This window comes from Sipha flava, unplaced genomic scaffold (assembly GCF_003268045.1).
Source record: "Sipha flava isolate LNK unplaced genomic scaffold, YSA_version1 71_pilon_pilon, whole genome shotgun sequence".
Taxonomy (NCBI): domain Eukaryota; kingdom Metazoa; phylum Arthropoda; class Insecta; order Hemiptera; family Aphididae; genus Sipha; species Sipha flava.
Genome location: NW_020273611.1, coordinates 527,146 through 550,279, shown reverse-complemented (window position 1 = coordinate 550,279; position 23,134 = coordinate 527,146). Strand labels below are relative to the sequence as shown.

General features: G+C 29.9%; 2 protein-coding genes across 6 annotated transcripts; one reads left to right on the top strand and one right to left on the bottom strand.

Moving 5' to 3' along the window:
• The first annotated feature begins 3,969 nt into the window (after positions 1-3,969).
• On the top strand, positions 3,970-12,328 carry LOC112692215 (protein ERGIC-53). Its single transcript, XM_025566821.1, has 11 exons — positions 3,970-4,594; positions 5,959-6,015; positions 9,004-9,101; positions 9,178-9,350; positions 9,419-9,518; positions 10,577-10,700; positions 10,770-10,929; positions 11,009-11,262; positions 11,364-11,460; positions 11,681-11,947; positions 12,291-12,328. Exons 1-11 carry the CDS (start codon positions 4,408-4,410, stop codon positions 12,325-12,327), a joined length of 1,554 nt encoding a protein of 517 aa, XP_025422606.1. The 5' UTR covers positions 3,970-4,407; the 3' UTR covers position 12,328.
• Positions 12,329-13,048: 720 nt separating this feature from the next.
• Positions 13,049-20,125, bottom strand: LOC112692214. 5 transcript variants are annotated; one of them, XM_025566818.1, is made up of 4 exons: positions 19,868-20,125; positions 19,007-19,160; positions 14,574-14,795; positions 13,049-13,378 (listed from the first exon to the last, which is right to left on the bottom strand). In XM_025566818.1, the coding sequence occupies exons 2-4, from the start codon at positions 19,148-19,150 to the stop codon at positions 13,253-13,255; spliced, it is 492 nt and encodes a 163-aa protein (XP_025422603.1). In that variant the 5' UTR covers positions 19,151-19,160; positions 19,868-20,125; the 3' UTR covers positions 13,049-13,252. The 5 variants fall into 5 exon arrangements, with proteins under 5 accessions (XP_025422603.1, XP_025422600.1, XP_025422601.1 ...); XM_025566815.1 differs by having other exon boundaries at positions 19,007-19,165; positions 19,868-20,124; XM_025566816.1 differs by lacking the exon at positions 19,868-20,125 and adding an exon at positions 19,769-19,861 and having other exon boundaries at positions 19,007-19,165.
• Between the last annotated feature and the right edge of the window lie 3,009 nt (positions 20,126-23,134).

Genomic DNA, 23,134 nt, shown 5'->3' with positions numbered 1-23,134 from the left:
ATATTATCGATTTGTCACCATTATCGGACCTCTACCCGCATTTCCTGTTAAATAATCTTAAATCGGTAAAATCGACGTTTGATGATATCGTTCGACGTTCAGTACGAGTTTTGTCGTGGTTAACACCGTTTTATTACTCAGGTTAATTTTTTTTGGTAATTTAATATAAAAATGCCAAAAGTAAAATGTTCGACAACGAGTCGACTGCGTGCGTTTGTACAAGAATTTGGACATAATATTTTTTCTACCGATGGATTGGTGTTATTCTGTAAAATATGCAACGTAAAAGTTACTGCTGAAAAACGATTTGCCGTACAACATTTGTCAAGAGATAAACACATCAATGTAGTAGAACGGAGTAAATTACAAAACGAAAAAAATAATACACAAAGTTTTATTACAGACGTACCAAACAGGTCAGAATATTTTTTAGATTTAACTCGTACATTTTTGTCATGTAATATTCCGTTAAATAAACTCAAAAATCCTGCGTTTTCTAAATTTTTGGAAAAATATACCAATAAGCTTGATCGCTCCACATTACGAAGAAATTACGTCAGTATATGTTGCGATGAAACTATACAGATGATTAGGTCATACGTATAAAATAAAAAATTCTGGGTTTCTATCGATGAAACGACGGACGCCAATGGTCGTTATGTTGCCAATGTTATAATAGGTACATTAGAAGTAGGTAACTTAGGTAAAATGTTTTTATTAAATTCAGAAGTATTAGAAAAAAACCAATCACAGTACAGTTGCCAAAGTTTTGGATAAGTCTTTATCAATATTATGGCCACAAAAAATAATACACGATAATGTCCTTTTATTTTTAAGTGACGCTGTTCCATACATGGTAAAAGCAGCCACATCGATTCAAACTTATTATTCGAAAATGATACATGTTACATGCTTGGCGCACGCCTTGCATAGAGTTGCCGAAGAAATAAGAATACATTTTCCAAATGTTGACGAATTGATAAATAACTACAAGAACTTACTGGCAGACAACAGAATATCATTTTTATTTGAAAATCTGAAACAAGATCTCGTGGTTCAGTGTAACAGTTCAGAATGTACAGGTAAATAAATATACGATCTAAACGTATTAAATAATTTATAAAAATATTTTTTGTTCAGATTGAACGAAGTCCACGTCTATGAGATTAAGTCTATGTGTACAACTTTTTTTTTAGATTTATACTAAAACTATGTATTTACAGTTTACACTTGTAATAGATTTTTATAATACATTTTTTAAAACTTTTTATTGTAATTTATACTAAAATTATTAAAAATAAAAAAAATTTTAGTTCATAAAAGCATTTTTTTTAGGACATTTTTCGGGGTTTTTTAGGGCATTAAAATCCCAGCCCTAGTAATAATGGTGTAATTTTCTCTTCATTAAATTTTGTAATTTAATAAGAACGAAAATGTAGTAGTTCATTAATAAATTCTTTTTTTTCTAAGTCTGATTTGTAAATGCAACATAACTCATTTGCTTTAACCATTACTTCAGAGTTTTCCAATTTATGAAGTTTAATAAAGAAATCTAACGGTTTGCAGAATGTTTCATATGCTTTTCGTCTATTACTCAATTCAGTAGCTAATCTATCAAGTATAATATAAAATATATTAATTCTTAAATTATCTTTCGCTCATATTTCTACTTGTCCATCTCGAATTTCGTCATAGCGAATTGTTTTTTTCTTTTTATAGATTTTTACTATAGTATTACGAGACATTTCATAAGCTATAATAAAATATAATCGTCATTGTCATAGACGAGTTTCTGGGAAAATATAAATATTAGTTTGCTAAAAATAAACGAATACAAAATCCACAATTTAAAGATTTTGAAGTGATGGATAAAATTTAAAAAATTATGTACCAAATTTTACAAAATCAAAATAAATACTCAACATAATTTTGCCGCCCTCCAAAATTTGCCGATCTATGCGGCCGCATAGTTCGCATGCCTTAAATCCGTCCCTGAGTATTAATGAAAGAAAAATAGAAATTAGTTTTAGAATTAGGTTACAAAGAATAACATAAAGACGTACACACATAAAGTAGGTAGCTATACGATTAAAATCACTTAAAATTCTAATTTAAAAATAATTTTTGTTAACAGGTTATAACCGGTATTAATCGCAACCGTAACCTCAGTTTCATATTTTTAAGATTTATGATTTAAACCTCGGGAATTTTTTTTCAGAAAAACCTAACTGAAATCGAAACCAGAAAAAACATAATGGTTACAATCCCTGCAACTAATGACCGATAACGGCGATAAAGTTGCACGGACTTATATTTATGAACTTCAAAGATATGTCCGACAACAATCAGGAGCTTCTGACAATATATTTTCTGCACTTACTAGTTAGTTTAGGTAGTTTTATTGAAAATACTTCTAATACTAAACAAAAACAGATTTTATACTTTCATAAAAAAATAATGTATACTTACCTAAATGACGAATACTAATAATATGTAAACAATATATAAATACACGTTTTTTCCCAATAAATAAACATTTTTATTTCAAAATGTATTTAAGTTTTAAATTCCCTCGGTAATTCGAAGTTTCGAAATGTCGAATTTTTTTTTTAGTCTCTTGTGACTACGAGATACCGAGGTTTTACTGTAATAAGTTAAGTTAGTAATTTGTTATTGTTTTACTTTTGTTTTACTCTTATCCGTAAGATTTTCCAAATCATTAAATATTACTTTTTCTACTTTTTTCATACGATCATATACTATTATATATTAATAACATATTATTACTATTATTTTGTTACTAGGTATTTTACATTTAAAACAAATTATCTTAAGTTCAAAACAATTTTCTCTCTATAGACTTTTAATATAAAGAATTCTGTATCAAATCTTTTTCAAAATATAAGAAGTTTTAAAAACGATTGTTCTTATTTATTTAAATGTCAACATGGTCATATGCAGGTTTCACGCCGCATTTAGTATGTTAACGTCGCGTTTGTAATTTCGTTTTTCCACGCCGTGTATAATTTTTTATACTTTTATTCAGTATTTGTTGAAGTATTTTATAATATTTTTTTTAAGTATGTTATTTGGTATTTTTATTAATAGTATTGAATAAAAATCAACGAAACATTTATTGATATAGGCATTCAGTATTTACTCTTCTATTCGTATCAATTGCGCAACTAGTTTCAGTTTCTCGATTCTCTGTTTCAAAACAGACATTTATTGAGAGGAATGAGGAAGGTCTTAATTATATCTTTCATAATAATAAATAATTGGGTATCTGATTTTGTAGAAAACAGTAACGCCGCGTCGATCATTATCGGTGTCCGACGGTGGACACGAGTAACATTATGTCTACGACCATAATGTGTTCGCAGAATTCTGTTCTATTTGTATAACCAATACTAACTATTTAGTATAACTTCTATAAAATAACATGGCTTAACGATACAACGATATTAGGAGAGATATTTCAAATCCACCGAGTGCCAACTAGTTGTTTTGTATTAATGTATATTTATCAACCTGCATTTTAACTGTCTGGCAATTTTGCAGTGGCCCACGGAAATGGGACGTAGATATTCCCCGCGTTATTTTCCAAAACAAACTTGGAATCGCAGACGGTGCTCGTGTGCACCAACCGTACCCGCGCACCTGTGTAGTGTAGCGGACATTGCACGTGTAAAATCGCTCTTTAGTAGCTTCGTAGACGGTTAAAGGGTATCCACTACAACCCGTGCCGGTTGCATCGGAGGTCGAGGAGGAAAGAACCGCGAGTGCCGCATAACAGGTATCCGTTACACACGCGCACCTGATTTGGTCTGGAGGTGATCGGCGACGACGAGGAGGTTGGACGTAACGTCATCGGACACGTACGTATTATTATTATTATTACTATCGGACACTGGTACACTGTCGACGGCGGCCGTGCTAGGTGCCGATGTGGCATCATCGGACCGCGCGATAATGGGGGTCGTGATAACGCCGGGCCCACACGCATCCACGGTTCCCCGTACCGGCGACGGTCACCGATTCCGCGGACGAATTCGTTGCAATCTCATCGTGCGTGTGCGTGCGTGTCCGACCATCAGCGGAACGTGTACCGACGCGTGTACTTTTACATGTGATAATAATCGTCTCGCGAAAAGATAAGTAGCACCCGCTTGCACGTCAACTACTGGCGCCCCGACGACGTGTTGCGGAACTCGCACGTCGATATCGCTAAACACCGACGACTTGCAACGTTATGTCAATCGCATGGCTTTCGGCCCGTTCCGAATGACGTTTTAAATGAACATCGACGGAAAGCATAGAAACGCTACGTTACGAATTGTCCGTTTTCGCGCCCAATAGCGTCGTCATTGTCGTTGTCCAGGGCATCTGCTGCGCACCGCTATCAACATGACGGCCCGTCTACCAGCTTCACCGTGGACCATACTCTTTTTGTCCGTGGCCGTTATTGTCTCAGGTCTCGCGGACGTCGGCCACGCCAACCAGGTCGTGTCTCGGTTCGAGTATAAGTACAGCTTCAAACCTCCGTATCTGGCGCAGAAGGACGGATCTGTACCGTTCTGGGAGTACGGCGGAAGTAAGTCTACTACTTTTGTCCTCATTGCACCAGCCGGTTCAGTCTTCTCTACATGAGCTACTACGTCTCATTGCCTTATTTCCTATAGATGTTCAATTTTTTTCTTAACGTCACCCATTAGTCGTAAAAGTCCTGTTATTGATGAGCTATTCCAGCTCTATTGTTTGTTTTTTATTAAATTCATCCAATAAATATCTGGAGCAGAATATGAAATTAAAAGCTAATATGTAGCTAATATGGCCATAGACATATTTGTTTTAGGAAAAATTAAAGAATAGATATTTTGAAAACATTATGTTAAACACCTTATCTTAAACTAAAGAACAAATCTTATTAGTGTATTAGATAAAATATTTTTAATTTTTAATGTATTTGAATATGTGTGTATGTGTGTGTGTGTGTATATGTATATAATATGTAGGAATGTATTATGAGAATTGTTTAAAAATATTTACTCTTGAAATTAATATACTTACTATAAACTGAAAAAGAACCAATTAAACCAACATATGGACTTGATAAATTTCAATTTCTAGTAAAATATTTACTATATTATTGTTACCCATAAAATTTTGAAAAGTTTTAAATGCTAACCAGTTGTTATAAATTTAAAACTTTGTGTCAAATATTATATATTCATATGTTTTTATAGATTTTTTAAAATGTTATGAATGTTTTAATTATAAATTTACCTTACTTGTCAATTATTATATTGTTTTGATCAAAATTGATTGTTTATAAACTTAAATCTTCAATTGGGTCACTTAGACAATGTTTTCATTATTAGTCCAATTGTTGTTAAGTTAAAATAACTGAAAACAAAAATAATTAAAACAAACAATTTCTTTACACGCTTATACTACGTACAAGGTACCTCTAACACTAATAATATGCAATTGCATGATCCATACAAAAGTATAACGTTTCAATAATTAATATGTATACCTACTTGATTAGTAATTTTATGAAAAAGAAAAAAAAATTTGAATGACTAATAAGTATATATATATATATTTTAAGTATTAGTTTATTATGTTAAATTTAATAGTTAAATTTATTTTTACTACAATATATCAAATTAAATAATCTTACCATAGTGCTTAATCAGAAATAAGCAGTTATTCACAAATAAAATGACCTGAAAGCTGAAATAATTTTGTGAAACATTATATAAAGATGTGATCTTATTATCAGCACTTGTAAGTCTCAAGATATTACAAATTCATTACTATTTTTTTTTTAAATGGTATCTTATTACTAAGTAAATAGTTTGTAAAAAATTATTTGTTGTATAAAAATATTACTGAATGTTATACTTATAGGTATTAGTATATTACAATGTTAATTTTTATTTATTTTCCCAGATGCTATTGCCAGTGCAGATAACGTTCGTATTGCACCATCTTTGAAAAGCCAAAAAGGTTAGTATATTGTAAATTATTATTAAATATTATAGTGTTGTATTGTAAGTATAAATTGTAAAATTATAAGCAATAGAAGAAAACAAAAATATTAATTTTAGTTCATCAAAATAAAAGCATTTTAAATTACGTTACTGTTGATCAGTTAATATTTTTGACTCATTTCATTAAAAATTGGAAGAAAAAATGTGTTTATCATGAAATTAAATGTGAAAATAGTTAATGCATATAATTTAATATGTGATGTAAATAAAAAACATGACAATTATTACATAATAACTGTGAATGAGTGGTAAAATGCAATTTTGTAATAGGTAATTTTTTTATATTTTTTTCCTACAATTTTCTACTTATAATACTGTTGTGCTAAGAGTTTTAATTTTTAGTTTTTCAATATTTTAAATTATATACTTTTTGTTTTTTATGTATTACAACTTAATATGTTTGTCTCTGCTTATGAATTTTTTTCTATATTTTTATTTTATTTATTATAATATTCTTCTTGAAACACATATTTTATATTTTTTATAAAGTATTAGAGTACTACCCAAAACTCATAATTTTTTTTCTTTAAAAATTATGTTTTCATTATTCATAAAATTTGTTTATCTTATTCTCCTCTAAAGAGATTAGTAAAATAATAATTTTTTTTTCAAGTACCTTTTTTTAAAGTTCTGAATTTTTAAAATTTAAATTAAATATAAAATTAAATATTTGTGGAGATAATTGTTATAATACAATTAGAAATAATAAATACTTGACAAAAATAAATAACATGACTATACTTTTTTTTAGAAAAATTAGATCTACAAATCTATAATTTAAAAAATATTCCAAAATTTCAGATTTTGAAAAAAACTTTATTTGAACAGTTTTGTATATTTACATCAACTTAATAATATATTATTTTAATTATCGTAAAATGGACATTATTTTGACAATATAGTTTTTATTTTAAACTGTTTAAATACTCTCTAATTTCAATTTTATGTTATAAAATATATTTTGAAATTTGGACTATTATTATGACTGCAATTTTATGTTACGTATTAATTATGTATTTACTTTATAGTAATATAGTACCTAAACAGCTATGAATTTAAAACTGAAACGCGAATGTGTTTTTGAATGCAATGATTCATTGTTATTTTCAAATTGAAATGTTTGTTTTAATATATTATACAATTCGTAACCCATCCAGTAAATGACAAATTTATAATTTAATTTAATTAATTAATAGCAATAAATAATAACTTATGTATGTTTCCTTATCAAAAAATTTAAATAAAACACCTATATTAATACAAATTATCATTTTTTCTTAAGTATTACTCGACAAATTTGAATATCCTGAAATACTTTATCAGCTGTCAGTAGTTGTGCTTAAATATGGAACTCCGACAGTTATATGAGACTGATATTTGGAATATAGTTTTAAAAAATTGTGTTTTTTATAAATATTTTCATTTATTTTCAAATGTAACATGATAAATATATGCATATAAAATTTTTATTCAGTGTATTTGTATATATCATCATACATTATTAATTTCAATTATTAATGAATGGTGTTTTAGTAACAATTTACTTGAATTGCTCCGATTATTACTTTCATCAAAGGTTTCTAAAAAGAAATGTTCTCAAGTTGTTATTATGGAGAAAGGCTTTTTAACAAAATTTCCAATATTCTTAATAATTGCAATAAATTGACCAAAAATGGAAAAATATTACAATATTTAGGATACACCGATTTTGACAAAATCTATTTTATAAAAAAAAAAAAACAAAATAATAATAATCATGGTCTTGACTTTTATTGAATAGTTTATGTATGGAAATAAATAAATATATAATTGTTATATTTGTAATGTACGACCGGTTTTGAATTAAAAATTCATCATACATTTATTTCTATGTATAAACTATTTATTTATACCTATATTAATTTATGAGTACTAACCATTTACTAATTTTTATTATTTTAATATATTTTTTTTTTAATATTTATATTACTGTTCACTATAGATTGTATAATTTTCAAAATACTTCGATTTTTTTTTTTTTTAATTTCGATGATGTTATTTTTGTTCGATAAATTTTTGAAAATTGAATAAAAAGTTTCTAAAACATGTCTCTTATTGATTAATAAAAATAATAGTTTCATAAAAAGATTTATGCGTGTTAAAATATTAAATTTTGACAAAACTCGACAAAAATCACGAAAAAACGCAACATTTTTGTAGTTAAAAACAAAAAAAATAATTAGTACATCAAAAGTTCAATCTACCTTAATAAATTTCGTTTCTTTTAAATCAACTACCTTCTGAAATATAAACTGATCCACACAATTTCTTTCATTTAGAATTGTTTTTTCGAGTATAATGTTATATGGATTTCAAGTTTAAAAGACCAATACAGAAATACCATCCTCCTGTTTCTGTGTTTGACTCAACTATGGAATCTCATCTGTTTTTTAATGATGTTATATATAATATATATAATATCATTAAAAAACAGAATATATATATATTGTTATATATAATATATATAACATCATTAAAAAACAGATGAGATTCCATAGTTAAGTCAAACACAGAAACAGGAGAATGATATTTCTGTATTGGTCTTTTAAACTTGAAATCGATATAACATACTCATAAAAACAATTCTAAATGAAAGAAATCGTGTGGATCAGTTTATATTTCAGAAGGTAGTTGATTTATATTATATTATTATTATATTATTTATATTATGTATATTATATATATATATATATATATGTTTTGTATATAGTACACATCTATACATTTTTAAAAGCAATTGCTTAAAGTTTTAAAAGCTTAAGGTTCAACTTCAGACCCTAATTATTAGTATCAAAAAATGTTTTGGTTTCATAATTTTTTTAATGATTCATTCAATCAGTAAAATAGTTTTCGCGCAGTATTAGTTTAAAAATATAGATGGTTAGATAAATCGATTTTTTTGTAGGAGCCATTTGGACGAAAAGTCAAACGAAGTTTGATTGGTGGACAGTTGAAATAAATTTCAGAATCAGTGGAAGAGGTAGAATTGGTGCCGACGGCTTGGTAATACGAATTATTATTATTATTATTATTATTATGGTTTTTAAGTTATATTAAATAAAAACATGATTTTTTACAGGCATTTTGGTATACAGCAAATAAAGGCGATTACCATGGTCCAGTGTTTGGAAGTTCTGATAAATGGAATGGGTTAGGTGTGTTTTTCGATTCTTTTGATAATGATGGAAAGCACAACAATCCTTATATCATGGGCGTTGTAAATGATGGGTCACAAGTTTTCGATCATGCCAAGTAAATTTAACTTCTTGAATTTTTCTCATGGCAACAATTAAATTAATTGAGTTTTTTCTTTCATTTAGTGATGGTTCCACCCAACAGCTATCTGGATGTTTGAGAGATTTCAGAAATAAACCTTTTGCAACTAGAGCAAAAATCGAATATTATATGAATACATTAACAGTATGTATATGAAAATAATTTGTTTTGCATTACAGACAAATCAATATTTAATTTAATCAAATGTATATATTCTGTAGAAACTCATAGCCATAATCTTGGTAGCATTGTTTTTTTTTTTTTTTTATTATTAATTTTAATCTTATTTTTATTTATTTTATATTAATTTTAATTAAAATATTCCAATTTTCTTAATTATTTTAAACATATTTTATTTTTTAACTCATTTTAAATTTACTTCAGAATTTATTTAATTTATAAACATGGTATTTTAATTATTTAAAATTATCATCATAGGCGCAATTTCAATAAAAAAAACTGAGAGAGCTTAAGCTCGGTATTTAATGGGTATTTAATTTATATTAAAACTATAAGGATTTAATGAGCCAAATTTTAAATAAATATAAATAAAGGTTCCGGTTTTAAAATTAATTTAAATTAGAGTTTCGGTGAACTCGACAAAATGTGAATTGACGTTTGTGGAGTAACATTGTTTTCGTTTATATTTCATTACAGTTTTATACTCTAATAGTCAAATGTCTGATGACAAAAATAAGTTTTTGATACATAAACACGAACATTATTTGAGGGTGCTAATTGTAAAATAGGAGGTGCTAATACCCCCTATTTGCTCCTATGATTATCACTATAAAAAAAAAAGTTAACTTAAGAATTTTATAACATATAATATAAATTATAGTTTTCCTCAGAGCTCGATGGGGTCTCTCGGTTCTCACCATTCCCAAATTTTGTAATTCGAATATCACCTGTTAAATTAGATAGTTTAATAATTTTACTGAATCTATAATAGTAGTATACTTGGAATAATTCAAAATCAAAAATTGTTGCAAAATGTTACTATTATTCATAAAAATAGTACTAATACATATTAATACAGTCATCATTTATAATTGATAATAATTACCATTTTCATTCGCACTATTTGACCTATATTTCTTGAAAATTTGTTTGTTTTGGTAAATTATTTATTTTCTAAAAGTCAATCATAATTGGTTTAATTTTTATAATCATTATTGATTATTTTATTTATGTTTATTTAGGTATTTTTTCATAGTGGTAATACCAACAATGAAAAGGACTTTGAAATTTGTTTCCGAAGTGAAAATGTTTACTTACCAAAGAATGGTTACTTTGGTGTATCTGCTGCTACTGGTGGTCTTGCAGGTATATATAAATGACTTACACTTGATTTAAATTTATAAGAATTTGTTACCAAAATTTTTAAAATTTTAGATGATCACGATGTAAATCATTTTTTAACGTACAGTATTTACCCACCGGGAACAACATTCAAACCATCTGGAACATCTCAGCAATCTAATTTGGATGAAGAACAAAAATTGACCAGAGAATATGCAGACTACCAACGTAAATTGGATCTAGAAAAAGAAGAGTAAGCTACTTAGTGATGATTTGTATTAATATGTGTAATTTATATTTATTTAATTCTTTTATATTACTGTATTGTATAGTTATAAAACTAAACATCCAGAAAATAAACCAAGAGAAGATAGTGAGTTTGAAGATTGGTATGAAACTGATAGCCAAAGAGAATTACACCAGATATTCTCCGGTCAAAGTCAAATTGTTGATTCTGTGAAAGTATTAAGCCAAAAACTGGATGAAGTTGTTGGCCGCCAAGAACGGACTCTTGGTTTATTATCAAATGTTCAATCTACCCTGTCAGTGGTTGGGACACTTGGTGGTACTCAAGGACAACCAAATGGTAATATTGTATTTCTGTTAATTATTTATTTATATTTATCATACTAATATTATAAAGAGGAGAAATTTCATTAATTTATTAATTAATTTATATTTTTATAGTACCAATGCCACAGATGAATGCTGGTATGGCAAGAAATGAACTTGATTCGCTTATAAACAACCAAAATAATATCATTACCTCCATAAGAGGACTTAGGTATACAATATCTATAAATTAATTATAGTTAATTTAATTTGTTATTAAACTATGTACTGCATTTATTATTACACAATGAAGGTGTATTATAATTCAAAGAGTTTTTTTTATGTACTGAAGCAGTTCATATTTCAAATCAAAATAATTTACGTTAAAATAAACTAAGATACATTTTTAAAACGCATCACATTATTAATACATTTCATTTATATTTTTATAGAGATTTTGTGGCAGAAGTACATTCAAAGGCTGACAGCATAATCAAAAATCAAGTCCACCAGCCCACAGCACAAGTTCAACCTCTAGGTTATGATCATGTATCAATGATGCATGAGATTAGAGACTCGTTGAATACAATCAAACGTGATACAACACAAAAGTCTGGTTATGCACAACAAACGGCGTGTCCTACTTGCGCAACTAACACATTTGTTTTAGTTGTTGCAGTAGTCCAATCGTTATTATTTGTCATCTATGCTGCATATAAGTAAGTTAAAATAATGTTATTGTCTTTAACAAACTTATCCACTGTAAAATTAATTTAATATGCAAAAATTATTTTTCAATAAACGCTACACTTAAATGACCTAATTACCTTATTTTTCATCAAGAATGATTCTATACAATTAAAATATTTTTATTTATTTTGGAAAAATTAAGTAAACTATATATATTATAATATAAGCTTTGATCAACCAAAGGACTTATTCTTATAGTTTGAAAAGAAATTCTTTGTTAAGACTTCATTAAACATTTTATTCTCTATTATATTTAAGTACTCAATGTGTTTTTTTTTTTTATAAATAATACAATTTTGTTATTTTTTCTAGGATTAAGAAAGAGGATCAAGCCAAGAAATTTTATTGAATCATAGAATAAGAACGATACTATTGTGTAAATAATAAGACATTCCATTATTATAATTGTATTACAAATGTAATTGATACTTAAATAATAAGGAATAGTAAAGCATTTTTCATTTGAATACAGATAAAATCTTTTTTTTTCACTCTGTATCAATGTTTCTGCTACATTTTAAAATGGTGAATATTACTTTTTTTTATTGAAATTGTTTTACTTTTCATTATAATAAAAATTTGTTATGATCTTTAAATAAATGTATTAAATTATCAAAAAGATTATAAATCAATTAATTTAATTACCTTATAGATAATAAATTGAATACATTAATGATCTGAATAGGAATTTATTGTTACTTTGCATTCATTTAATTTATGTTAATTTTGATATGGTTTTTTTTTTTTTTTTTTAATAATAATTTTGAATTGAAAATAAATGCCAAAATATTAAAAAAAAATAAATGATTTAAAATTGTTTATAATTTATTAATTATTTTAATGCATTGTCAATAATTATGTTGTATAATTGATTTAGTACATAGGTAATGTTCGTTAAGATTTAATTAGTAACTTATGACATTATATAAATATAGGTAAATTGGTATTATAAAATAATACATTTTTAGTAAAAGTAAAAAAAAAAAAGAACACATATAAGAAGGTCAAATTTAAAAAATTAGACAGGCTTTACAGCTTTTTGTGGCAAAATATTCTGATTAAATAATATATATAGCCTGATTAAAAATGTTTATTAATATAATAAGTAGGCACTGGGCAATGTTATCAAACATGTCGTTACGCAAAACAATATAAATATATATGTATGGTTATCGTTTGGCTGGTCATTGGTCAGTAAACTTGACAATTCTGCCATAACAATTTGATATTTCATAAAAAAATAACAAATCTATTGTGTGAAAAATATGCATTAATTAAATTAATGTGCAAGTGGACCCGTGCATGACTTCGGACAAGAACATCGGTGTGCCTGCTCCCAGACCGCCGTCCGTCTTCTCCTGTTCGTTCTCTTGGTCATATTCACAATCAAAGTACCGACTCTGCACAACAAAAATACGTTTAATAATAATAATTGTATTGATGAATAGTTATGAGGATGCTAAATCCAGGTGTGTTGTCTCCATCTGAAGAAGAAACCGTTCAACATAGCGAATTTACGTTTCTTCCGTTAAAGTTTGATTATATGTAAATTTACTCTTACATTAAAATTAATATCACTACATTTGTGTATGTACACAACTACCGAACGTAAATATGCTATGATGTACGTCAGTGGCGTACATAAGGGGGGCCTAGTGGGCTACAGCCCCCCCTTGAAATATTTAAAAAAATTTAAAAATTATTTTTAACGTATGTTAAAATAAAAAATATTTTGATGGTGCTTTATGTTTATTTAGAATTTACGTCCAACGTAGAATCGTTTTGGGACATTCTATAAATGAAATGTTGATAAGTATCTACTGTGTCTTGTTAGTAATTCTTAGATAGCAGTGGTGATTTAACTCTGTCCATAGTAGCCCCTACCGAAAATATTTCCTGTATACGCCAATGCTTTACGTAAGATGTACGGAGACTACACATGCAGGTGTGACGTCCTCTTAACTTATTATTTTGCAATGTATAAGTAGAAGTGAATACCGAAAATAAGTTATAAAATACTTTTATTTACCCCCTTTGTTTATTTTTGATGATCATCAAATATCACAATAGGTAAAAGTCACTTAATACTGGAATCGGATTAAATCGAATCAAAAGATCCAGAAATTGAAAATAGTGTATGGGTTCACGAACTAAGTAATACTGTAAAGTATGGTGTAGGTACATTATTAGTTATGGTTGACCATAGAATAGCATAACGAAACGTATTGACCTACATGCAGTGAAACGTATACTTATTTACCAATGTGCCGTAGATATAGATACGCATAAACTAGGGGGTGGACGACGGGGATTCTTACCCGGGCGTAATATTTTAGTAGGTATAATTTTTGTAATTATTAACAACTAATTTAATATTTTTAACTTTGTTAAATACTGATATTAGGTTAAAACTCAATAAGTATGATTGTATATTAATAATTAGAAAAAAATTCTCGAGAAAAGTATTTGATTATTGGTCTATGATAGGGCATAATTTTAACATTTTCCCCGAGCGTAAAAATTCCTAGTTCCACCTCTGGCATAAACCATCAATTTTGTACTTCTGTTTCTGAGAAACTGAAGTATTAATTTTACCTGACATTCGAGACATCTGCAGTGGTCGCTCATCTTACACGTTATACCCCACTGAGCAGCAACCGCTTTGTAAAACTCTTTGCTGCTTTTGTGGAATATTTCTTGTCTGACGGGCGAACCGTTGCTTTGGCACTCAATCTCGGAGCCACACATTTGACTACTTCCTCCGGCGCAGTTCTCGTCGTCTGCGACCATTTGACCGTGGTCTGAAGATTGTCCTGGCTATAGGAATAAGAAAACAGTTTTAATGTGTGAGAAGGTATGGTCAGTGACGGCACCAGATATGGACAATGTCTACATGAAAATGACTGGCCTCACTAATGGTCCTACCGCTGGCCTAATCTTACACGTAATAATATAGATAGTAATTTTTCATAAGCAGAATTATTTTTTTAAATAGTTTTGCCATAGCAATGTGATAATTTAAAGTTTTGAAATATAGGTAACTTATAAGTAGTACCTTTTTTTTTTTTTTTTTTTTTTAGTTTAATCAGGAACCGGGCGGGACATGGGTTAGCATTACTGCCGCCCGGAACCTATAAGTACCTACCACATATGAATTATGGATTATTATTTATTTATTTATTTTTTTTGTTGAAATCTAATTTTTTGTGGTCCTACATTATTATTGTTGGTCTCATATGGGTCCTACTTAAAAAAAAAAAAAAAATCCTGTCGGCGCTACTGGGTTTAGTAAAGTTGATATCTTAGAATTGTACGTATGCTTCAATTAACAATGGGTTCAAGCGACAATTGGAAATATAATTAAGAATTCGAATGTTTATCTACTATCATTAATTTTAGAATATACGCCTTTATAGTATTAAAATTAGTAGCGTTTGCGTGTACACTACAATAATTTGCATTAAACTTGATAATAATAAGTTTTTCAATAACATAATATCGTTTTATTGTTTGGGGTTTGTTATGTCATGGACTGTGCTGAATTTTGCGTCGGGGGTACAATGCACTAGAGCAGGAATCTTCAACCCGCGGCCCGCGATCACATTTTAAATTTAGCATTTACATTTTCTAGTTCAATAAAATTATAACAGTTAAGCTATCGCTATCAGAAATATGCGATAAGATAAACTGAATTACCTACCAATATACAATTATTATTGTCTGTTGGTTCGTAATCGATTGTGGAATGAGTACAATATTCTCGTTTATGTGAAAAAGTTTCAATTTCATACTTTTTCTTCATAATATTTGTACAATATGTCGGTGAGTAAAAAACGTAAAATCTCGAATGAAAGACGCGTTTTTCAAGAAAAATGGTCCAATAGCTATTTTTTCAAATTATTAAATTTACTGATTTGTAATTTTAAATGTACCTACCTAATTTTAAAAATTATAGGAATAAAACTGAATTTTTATATATAATACATGTTTTTACTACGAATGCGGCCCGCAAGATTTAAAAAAAAATAATATGTAGCCCACTGCATAAAAAGGTTGAAGACTAGAGCCTTAAGGTCTTTGGTGCCTCTAAAATCAAAATCTAAAATTGATAATTATATAGTTATTTATTTATTTATTTTTGCATTATTAAATTTACTTATTAATTGAGATACTAAAATTAATATATATTTTTTTAATTATTTAATATATCAACATATAATAAATAAATATATGTGTTATATTGAGTAAATTTTGAGGGGTCTCTAATTAATATTTGTACCTCGGCCAACTGAAACTTAGATCCGGTACTGGTCGTGATAAATAAATTTTTTTGGAGTACTTACTAAGTAGGAATAAAGTTTGATAGAAACATATATAGTACAAGCGCAATTTAAAATGTCTCTAACTCAGTGACGTCATATAGGAGGAAGCAACTCATGCATTTGCCAAAGTTTAGAGTTTAGCTATTCGAAAATCGGCATATTATGAAAACATAAATTCATCTTTTATACAGCCATTGTTATAAATCAGAAAAATGAAACGTGTATAGTACGGATAATTAAGTATAAAGTACAAATCATTACATTTGTGAATTGATTTAACGTACCCCTCCCCCTCCCAAGTTAATCGGCACTTTGGTAAAATGAGCCGTCCAGCTGGCAATTAATAAGAGCATTCCGACTATCTTATTCTAGATAATCTGAAACTACACCACTGCTGTAACTTATCAATCTTTGGAAAAGAAAAAATACTTTATTTTTAGTAATTTAAAAATAGTACATAAATACATTCATATATTAACCAGCACCATCAATGACGCCTTAAATCTAGATATATTATACGTTCATAACATCAGGTAATGCAAATCCTTTTGCACATTATAAATTGTCTTCACCTAAGTATTTATTTACAAATGAATACCTCAAATATGTCGTTAAATTATATATTTGTGATATATTTTCACATCCTGAATATTGATCATTATTTGCCAACCATATTGCCTTGTTATGTATAAACTCGGTCACGTCTCCTTAATGGACAGAAGAGCAGAAAGGGACTAACTTGTTATTTTTTTGGAGATTGATAGATGTACGCTTTGATGATCCTTCCCTGCTCTCCCAATTAAATTTTAAATTTCCTTGCTGTTTCACGCAAGCACCGGTTACTTTTATTACATCCGTTCATATTACCAATTATGGTCTAAACCACCTTTTCCACAGATAATGATGTGTCTGGACAATAAGCACTTTCCATTTATCATCCTTGTTTTTGTTTATACCTTATTGGTATGTTTATATTTTAATTTATATGTTAAAATGTTGTTATTTTAGTTTGTTCCGATATCAGTTATATAAGCAGTATGATTTGTTTTTCTATTAAATATTTGTTTATTAATATTTAATAGAGTATTGAACTTCGTTGAGCTTAATGTTCATTAAAAAATAAAATAATATTGTGTATGCTATTGAGATGATAAAAAAAATATTAGCAATAGGCAATCGTTATGTCATCACTTTTTTTTTTTGGTCCATCAATGTCTTCTTTTCTTATAATATATACAAATAAGTTCGACTATAACACATATACTTATAGGTTTATTTCAAAATGATATAAAATTTTAAAAAACTATTTTGATTTTATGTGTACTCCTGCCTGGGCTATAACAAAGGCGTGAGGTGCCTACGCCCCGGACGCAATTTGTGGGAGAACGTAAAACTTAAAAATTTAAATTTTATGTTAAAAATTGCAGTGGTCAATATTTTATACTTTATTTACGAAAACTATAACGTCTTTTATATTAATCGAAGCAATTGTTGAAAATATTAACTATTAATTATAATATTTTTAAATTAAAAATACATAAGGGCGTATTTTGAAGTTTATTTGGTTGCTACGATACTGATGCCCAAGGCATATAAAATGTCCCCTTTTACATTTCTTCGAAAAGTTTACTGAAACGGTCAATTGTTTGTTAAAAATAATCTACACAATAAAACTGATGAAAAATTGACAATTTAGTTGATATTATTAGGTCATATAAATACCCATCACTATGTATTAAAAAGTGTTCTACAAACAAAACTAACTAATATTAAATATACTTATAAATTATAAATTAGTTATATATTAATTTACTAGTAATAGTACTTGCATATATACGGTTTTTAATTTAATTATATATTATTAAAAGATATTAACAATATGTTATTTAAAACAATAAGTAAGTAATTTACAAGTATCTTTTCGTATATACATTTTTACAGCTCATGAATAGTTTGTGGAGGAAATTATTCATTAGCAACACCTCATAATATATACACCAATTTATAATTAATAGCCTAGTAATTTTATAGGACTAACGGAACGCTGAAAATAATATATGGATTAGAGTCCCCCTGCCCTTTTTTGCCACTTTAAACCCTGATGACTACTGCACCTAAAGGTGCGTTGTCATTATGCCAATCGGCAAATCTACTCTAGGTGGATATGATTGTCGACTTTGTTATCAGGCCGAATTTATTGCCGATCGTAACCCGCGCGCTGGCGATCTACAACAAAGGAAACCGAACTTGCGGAGACGCGTTTCAATTCAATCTTAGTCAGCATTTAATGTTTTTTTTACCTTGAAAAGCACATAGAAACGCTTCACAAAATTTTGAAATACACGTTGAAATTATTTGCTTGGAAATTTTTAAGTATACAAAAGTAAATAATATAAATCTACTGTAGCGAATAAAAACATAATGGGACCGAAAGAAGCTCTCGAGCTGATATTTCAGATATGAATTAAGTGTCATTTTTTATAAATGGCAGAGGCAATTGACGCCAACAAAGCTTCAAAATTGGTATTCATCATGTGAAAAAGGGACAAGGGATGACGCATTTATTTTTCTAATGATATTTAAAATCGAATTTTCTGTATATCGTGACATTGGCGCTCACCGGACGAAAAATAATTTCTAAATACCGAATTGTCATGTACATATTTATATCAATTGCAGCGTACTACATATATACTTGGAAATTACCTCTTGTAAACTGTGCTCGTAACTCGGCGGCGGCGATGATGGGATTTGTTGTAGACCCATACAGTCCATGCTGCTACAACCTGGCGAGCATTCCGAAGATTGTTTCTTGCTCTTGTCTTTGTGCTTTTTCTTCTCCTTTTTCATTTTAAACGTGCTTCACTTAAACAATAAAATTACCAAAAACTTCAATTTATATATGTACACATGTACGTGTGTGTTTGTTAATCAAAAAATATATTCCAATGCGATCACTGGTCAGGATGTAAATACCTATAGTTTTCGACACACTATTTGGGAACAATATCAAATACAAAATATAAAATGTAACATTTAAGTTCGCTTGAAAGTCGAAGTTTTAACCGATTGGTGTGTTGATGATACAAATGTACCATCCGCTCGAGAAATTAGTGTTTTAGAAAAAATCGAGAGCCGCGAACACGTACCCATAGACCTACGAAACCTACAAAACGATCAAACCCCGTCGCACAACACGAACATCGTTCTATAATTCGATTGAATTCCATATTTCACACGGCTGGGACGTGCGAGGATTTGAACCGTGAGTTATCGCTGTCGTGCGGGGTGTACCCCTATTCATCGGTAAATTCGGTGAAATAAATGAACGCAACAGTTGCACCGCGTTCGGTTGGTAGTGCACGACGAGGAAATCTGTTACGAAAACCGATTAATAATACGGTCGCACGCGACGACACGTGCGCGATATTATTATAATAATGTTGTACGTAATAATGTGTTTATTACCTGCAGCTGCTAAACGCGTATCGTGCACGCGAGTGTGTATGTGTATGCGCGCGCGCGCGCGCGTGTGTGCGTGTACGTTCGCGCGTGTGTCGAACTTACCCGAGATCGAGGGAAACGGATTATATTGCGTTAACCATTTGCCCAGCGCGAAAACACGTCGTCGTCCGCCGATGGTGTCGCACTCGCGCACGCCGCAACACTTATGGCGCACGAAGTCTACGAAAACGCGTCGCAGGGCTGCGTTATACGCATCAGAAACCGTACGGAAAACGTGCGCGCTGCCTGTCGACGGTTTCCGTCTGCACACGCGTCTACGTACGAGGTGGTACGTACGTCTGAAGTCCGCCGAACCGATGTCGTATTGATCTGTCGCGGTGCCGCCCCGCGCGGTGTTAGGTCTTGAAGCGCACGCTCGCGTCGTACCCCCCCCCCCCCCCTTTGCGGTGTCCCGCCCCGTCCCGTCCGCTCTCTCGCCCACTCGTGCCTGGCCCTTTTCGCAGAGCGCTCGCCGACGTCCGTGCATTCGTCGTGTATCGCGCGAATCGGCGTAACGGCGTAACACACTAGGCTCTCTGCATCGGCCGAAATAACGTTCGGCTGAACACGGCCGAATACGGACGGAAAAAATTTAAGTACAAAATTCAATTGCACCCGGTCACATTACTTCCGAGAAATTCGGTCGTTTGATGTCGATGTCGAATGAAAACAGAATATTTTATTTTTTTCGTCCGTATTCGGCCGATGCCGGGTTTAGTCTGACCGTAGACTAACGCGTAATCGGCAGGCGATTCTGAGACGAACGCGATGCAATCGTAGTCGGATAGGTACGTGTAGGTATTCACCCCGCGGGACGCTCGTGAACGTGATCGTATCTCGCTGGTGGGCTTAGAAATAACAACGTCGTCATTCTCTCAAAATTAGAACGTTTTCACGATGATAAATTATTTTTAATACAGTTTTTTTAACTTGTAAAACTTTATTTTTAATGACCTTTCAAATTAACAGAGTTCGTTGGAGAGTTTATCATATATATAAATTTAGGTTCTCAAGTAACGTTAATGGTAAAATGTACGAGTAAAAAAAAAAAGAGATCTTACGAACATGGATGTAACAAATTAGGTTTTGAATAACAAGTTCTAATAAACGTTGAAGCCACGTTTATGTGAGCGAATTCGAGTTTAAAATATACGCATTCTAAACAACGAATACGTATACCGGCTGTAGAGAGATATTGATATTATTTAAATATTTAACATATAATATCAGGTGAGATATAGCATTGGCCAGCGACCTAGTACTTAATCTCCGAATCATTTATTTAAGTCTCATTATTTCAATATATTTCAACAAACCGTAAGACAAATGATAATTTCAGAGTTTTTTAGTTGCTATGATTATATTCCACTAAATAAAATAATATCAAAAACTGGATAGAGAATTTTATTTTCCGATATATTTGAACATAATTTTATTATTTTAAACAGTCCGTTATTGGTAGCCAAATTCCAAGCAAATTTTTATAAAAATTTTACAAGAAATTCGAATATAATTCGATGTCTCAGCATTTTGATTAGTAAAAAATAAGTTTTAGAAATTGTATTTTGTAGCTAACCTTCAATCGTGTTTATATATAATATACGAAGAGTAAAATCGTTATCTTGTTATATATACATAAATGTTATGTATACATAAATAGTATATGTGCATCTGACAGAATAACAAATCAATGTGTTATTCAAATCAGAACACGTAGATACTCCATAAGCATATAAATATACAATGGTTTCGCCTAATGTGGGCATCGGTTAGTGAGGGCAAAATTATCTGGTTCCAATACAAATGTATATTAACCAGGTTGAAAAAACCCGCATTATTTGAGGGGCATTCTATTTTGGTTTATGTGGATAGTTTTTATTTTATCTTAATGTTAGAATATACTCATGTGTCGAAGTGGAAAAAATTAAATAGAAGAGCTCAGTCCAATGATTTAAAAACTGCGTTCCACGTACGCAATTATTTAACACAGACTCGTGGGGGGGCTTCGCCCCTCACACACCCCTTTACCAAACTTATCATATATTTTGAATACCACTTTTCAGTTACACAAATATTTAAATTTTAACTATTAATATCGATCATTATTAATAACAAACCATACATTAAAGTATATAACCAAATTATAGCAGTATATACCAGACATTACTGTTAATATTTTTCCTGAAATGATGACGTCGTCGCTTATCATAACCACCATATAATCTTTTATTATGAATTCTTATATAGGTACTAAGTATAAATATAATTATATTTACCACACATTCGAATTTATTTTCAACAATTATATGTTATTTATGTTGCTGAGTGCGGGTCACCAGGTTGACGCGCACTGTTCCATCTATAACCTTGCTACGTAGTCACTGATCGACCGAGCGTAATTTCGGCTAACATAGGCTGTAAGTGATAATACTAGCGAAGCTCAACGTGTTAATAAACGAATAGGTATCAAAAATAGTTTTGATATTATAAATCGTAATATTCATTATAAAATTGACGTAAATTGAAATCTACACTTTAATAAAAATTATTTTGGACATTAGTTAGAGTGAACACGGTGTAATAACCCAAAAATATAAAAGTAAAAATAAAAAGGAAAATAATTATAAAGGCGGGGGGAGATATGGTGTATAGTATGTATTTATGTATAATGTATTATGGGTTGATCCTTGTTCAAAGGAGGGCTCTCGGGGTTACAAAGGTTCGAGAGCCAATCAGCACAACTGGATAGTCTGGCAAGCCAAATAAAATAATACTTAGGTACTTGTAATTATAGCAGTTATTCGAATGTCGACGGGCTGTAGACTTACAACTGTTGCAGGAGTGCAATGAGATTGAAATGAAACAAACACAGGATTTGATATCCAATTGGACACTTTTCAACACACGCACAGAAAACTCAAATCAAACAAATAAATTATAAAATTTAAATATTCATACACTGTGGTCACTTGTCGCAGGAGACTCTTTTACTAATCTGACAGTCCGTGCATACGCACTGTCGACCTAAGATCAAGAACCTGGGAGAAGGGTATTGTGTCCCTGTTATATAGGGGTATGGCCTGATTTTGCCTTTCAAGATGTAGCCTACATATGATGTCAATGGAATATTGTAGGGTTAGGCCTTTATTGTTTGATTTGTGTCATCCGTGTGGGTATCGAAAGATCTGTAATTTATTATTTTTTAAAATGGTTTAAGATCAAATGGTATACATTATAAAATTTCTGTGCAGTATTTTACAGTCGAATGACGCACTTCATTACAGTACCCCCCACACTCATCCCCCTGGAAAAAATATAGTTGGGGTACGC

What these genes read in the sequence shown, in the direction of transcription:
- LOC112692215 (XM_025566821.1), top strand. Translation starts at nt 4,408, where the DNA reads ATGACGGCCCGTCTACCAGCTTCACCGTGGACCATACTCTTTTTGTCC. An exon ending in GTTCTGGGAGTACGGCGGAA is followed by an intron (nt 4,595 to 5,958) that starts GTAAGTCTACTA and finishes TTATTTTCCCAG; the next exon opens with ATGCTATTGCCAGTGCAGAT. An exon ending in TACTCAAGGACAACCAAATG is followed by an intron (nt 11,263 to 11,363) that starts GTAATATTGTAT and finishes ATATTTTTATAG; the next exon opens with TACCAATGCCACAGATGAAT.
- LOC112692214 (XM_025566818.1), bottom strand. Translation starts at nt 19,150, where the DNA reads ATGAAAAAGGAGAAGAAAAAGCACAAAGACAAGAGCAAGAAACAATCT. An exon ending in ACGAGCACAGTTTACAAGAG is followed by an intron (nt 14,796 to 19,006) that starts GTAATTTCCAAG and finishes TTATTCCTATAG; the next exon opens with CCAGGACAATCTTCAGACCA. An exon ending in GCAGATGTCTCGAATGTCAG is followed by an intron (nt 13,379 to 14,573) that starts GTAAAATTAATA and finishes TTTGTTGTGCAG; the next exon opens with AGTCGGTACTTTGATTGTGA.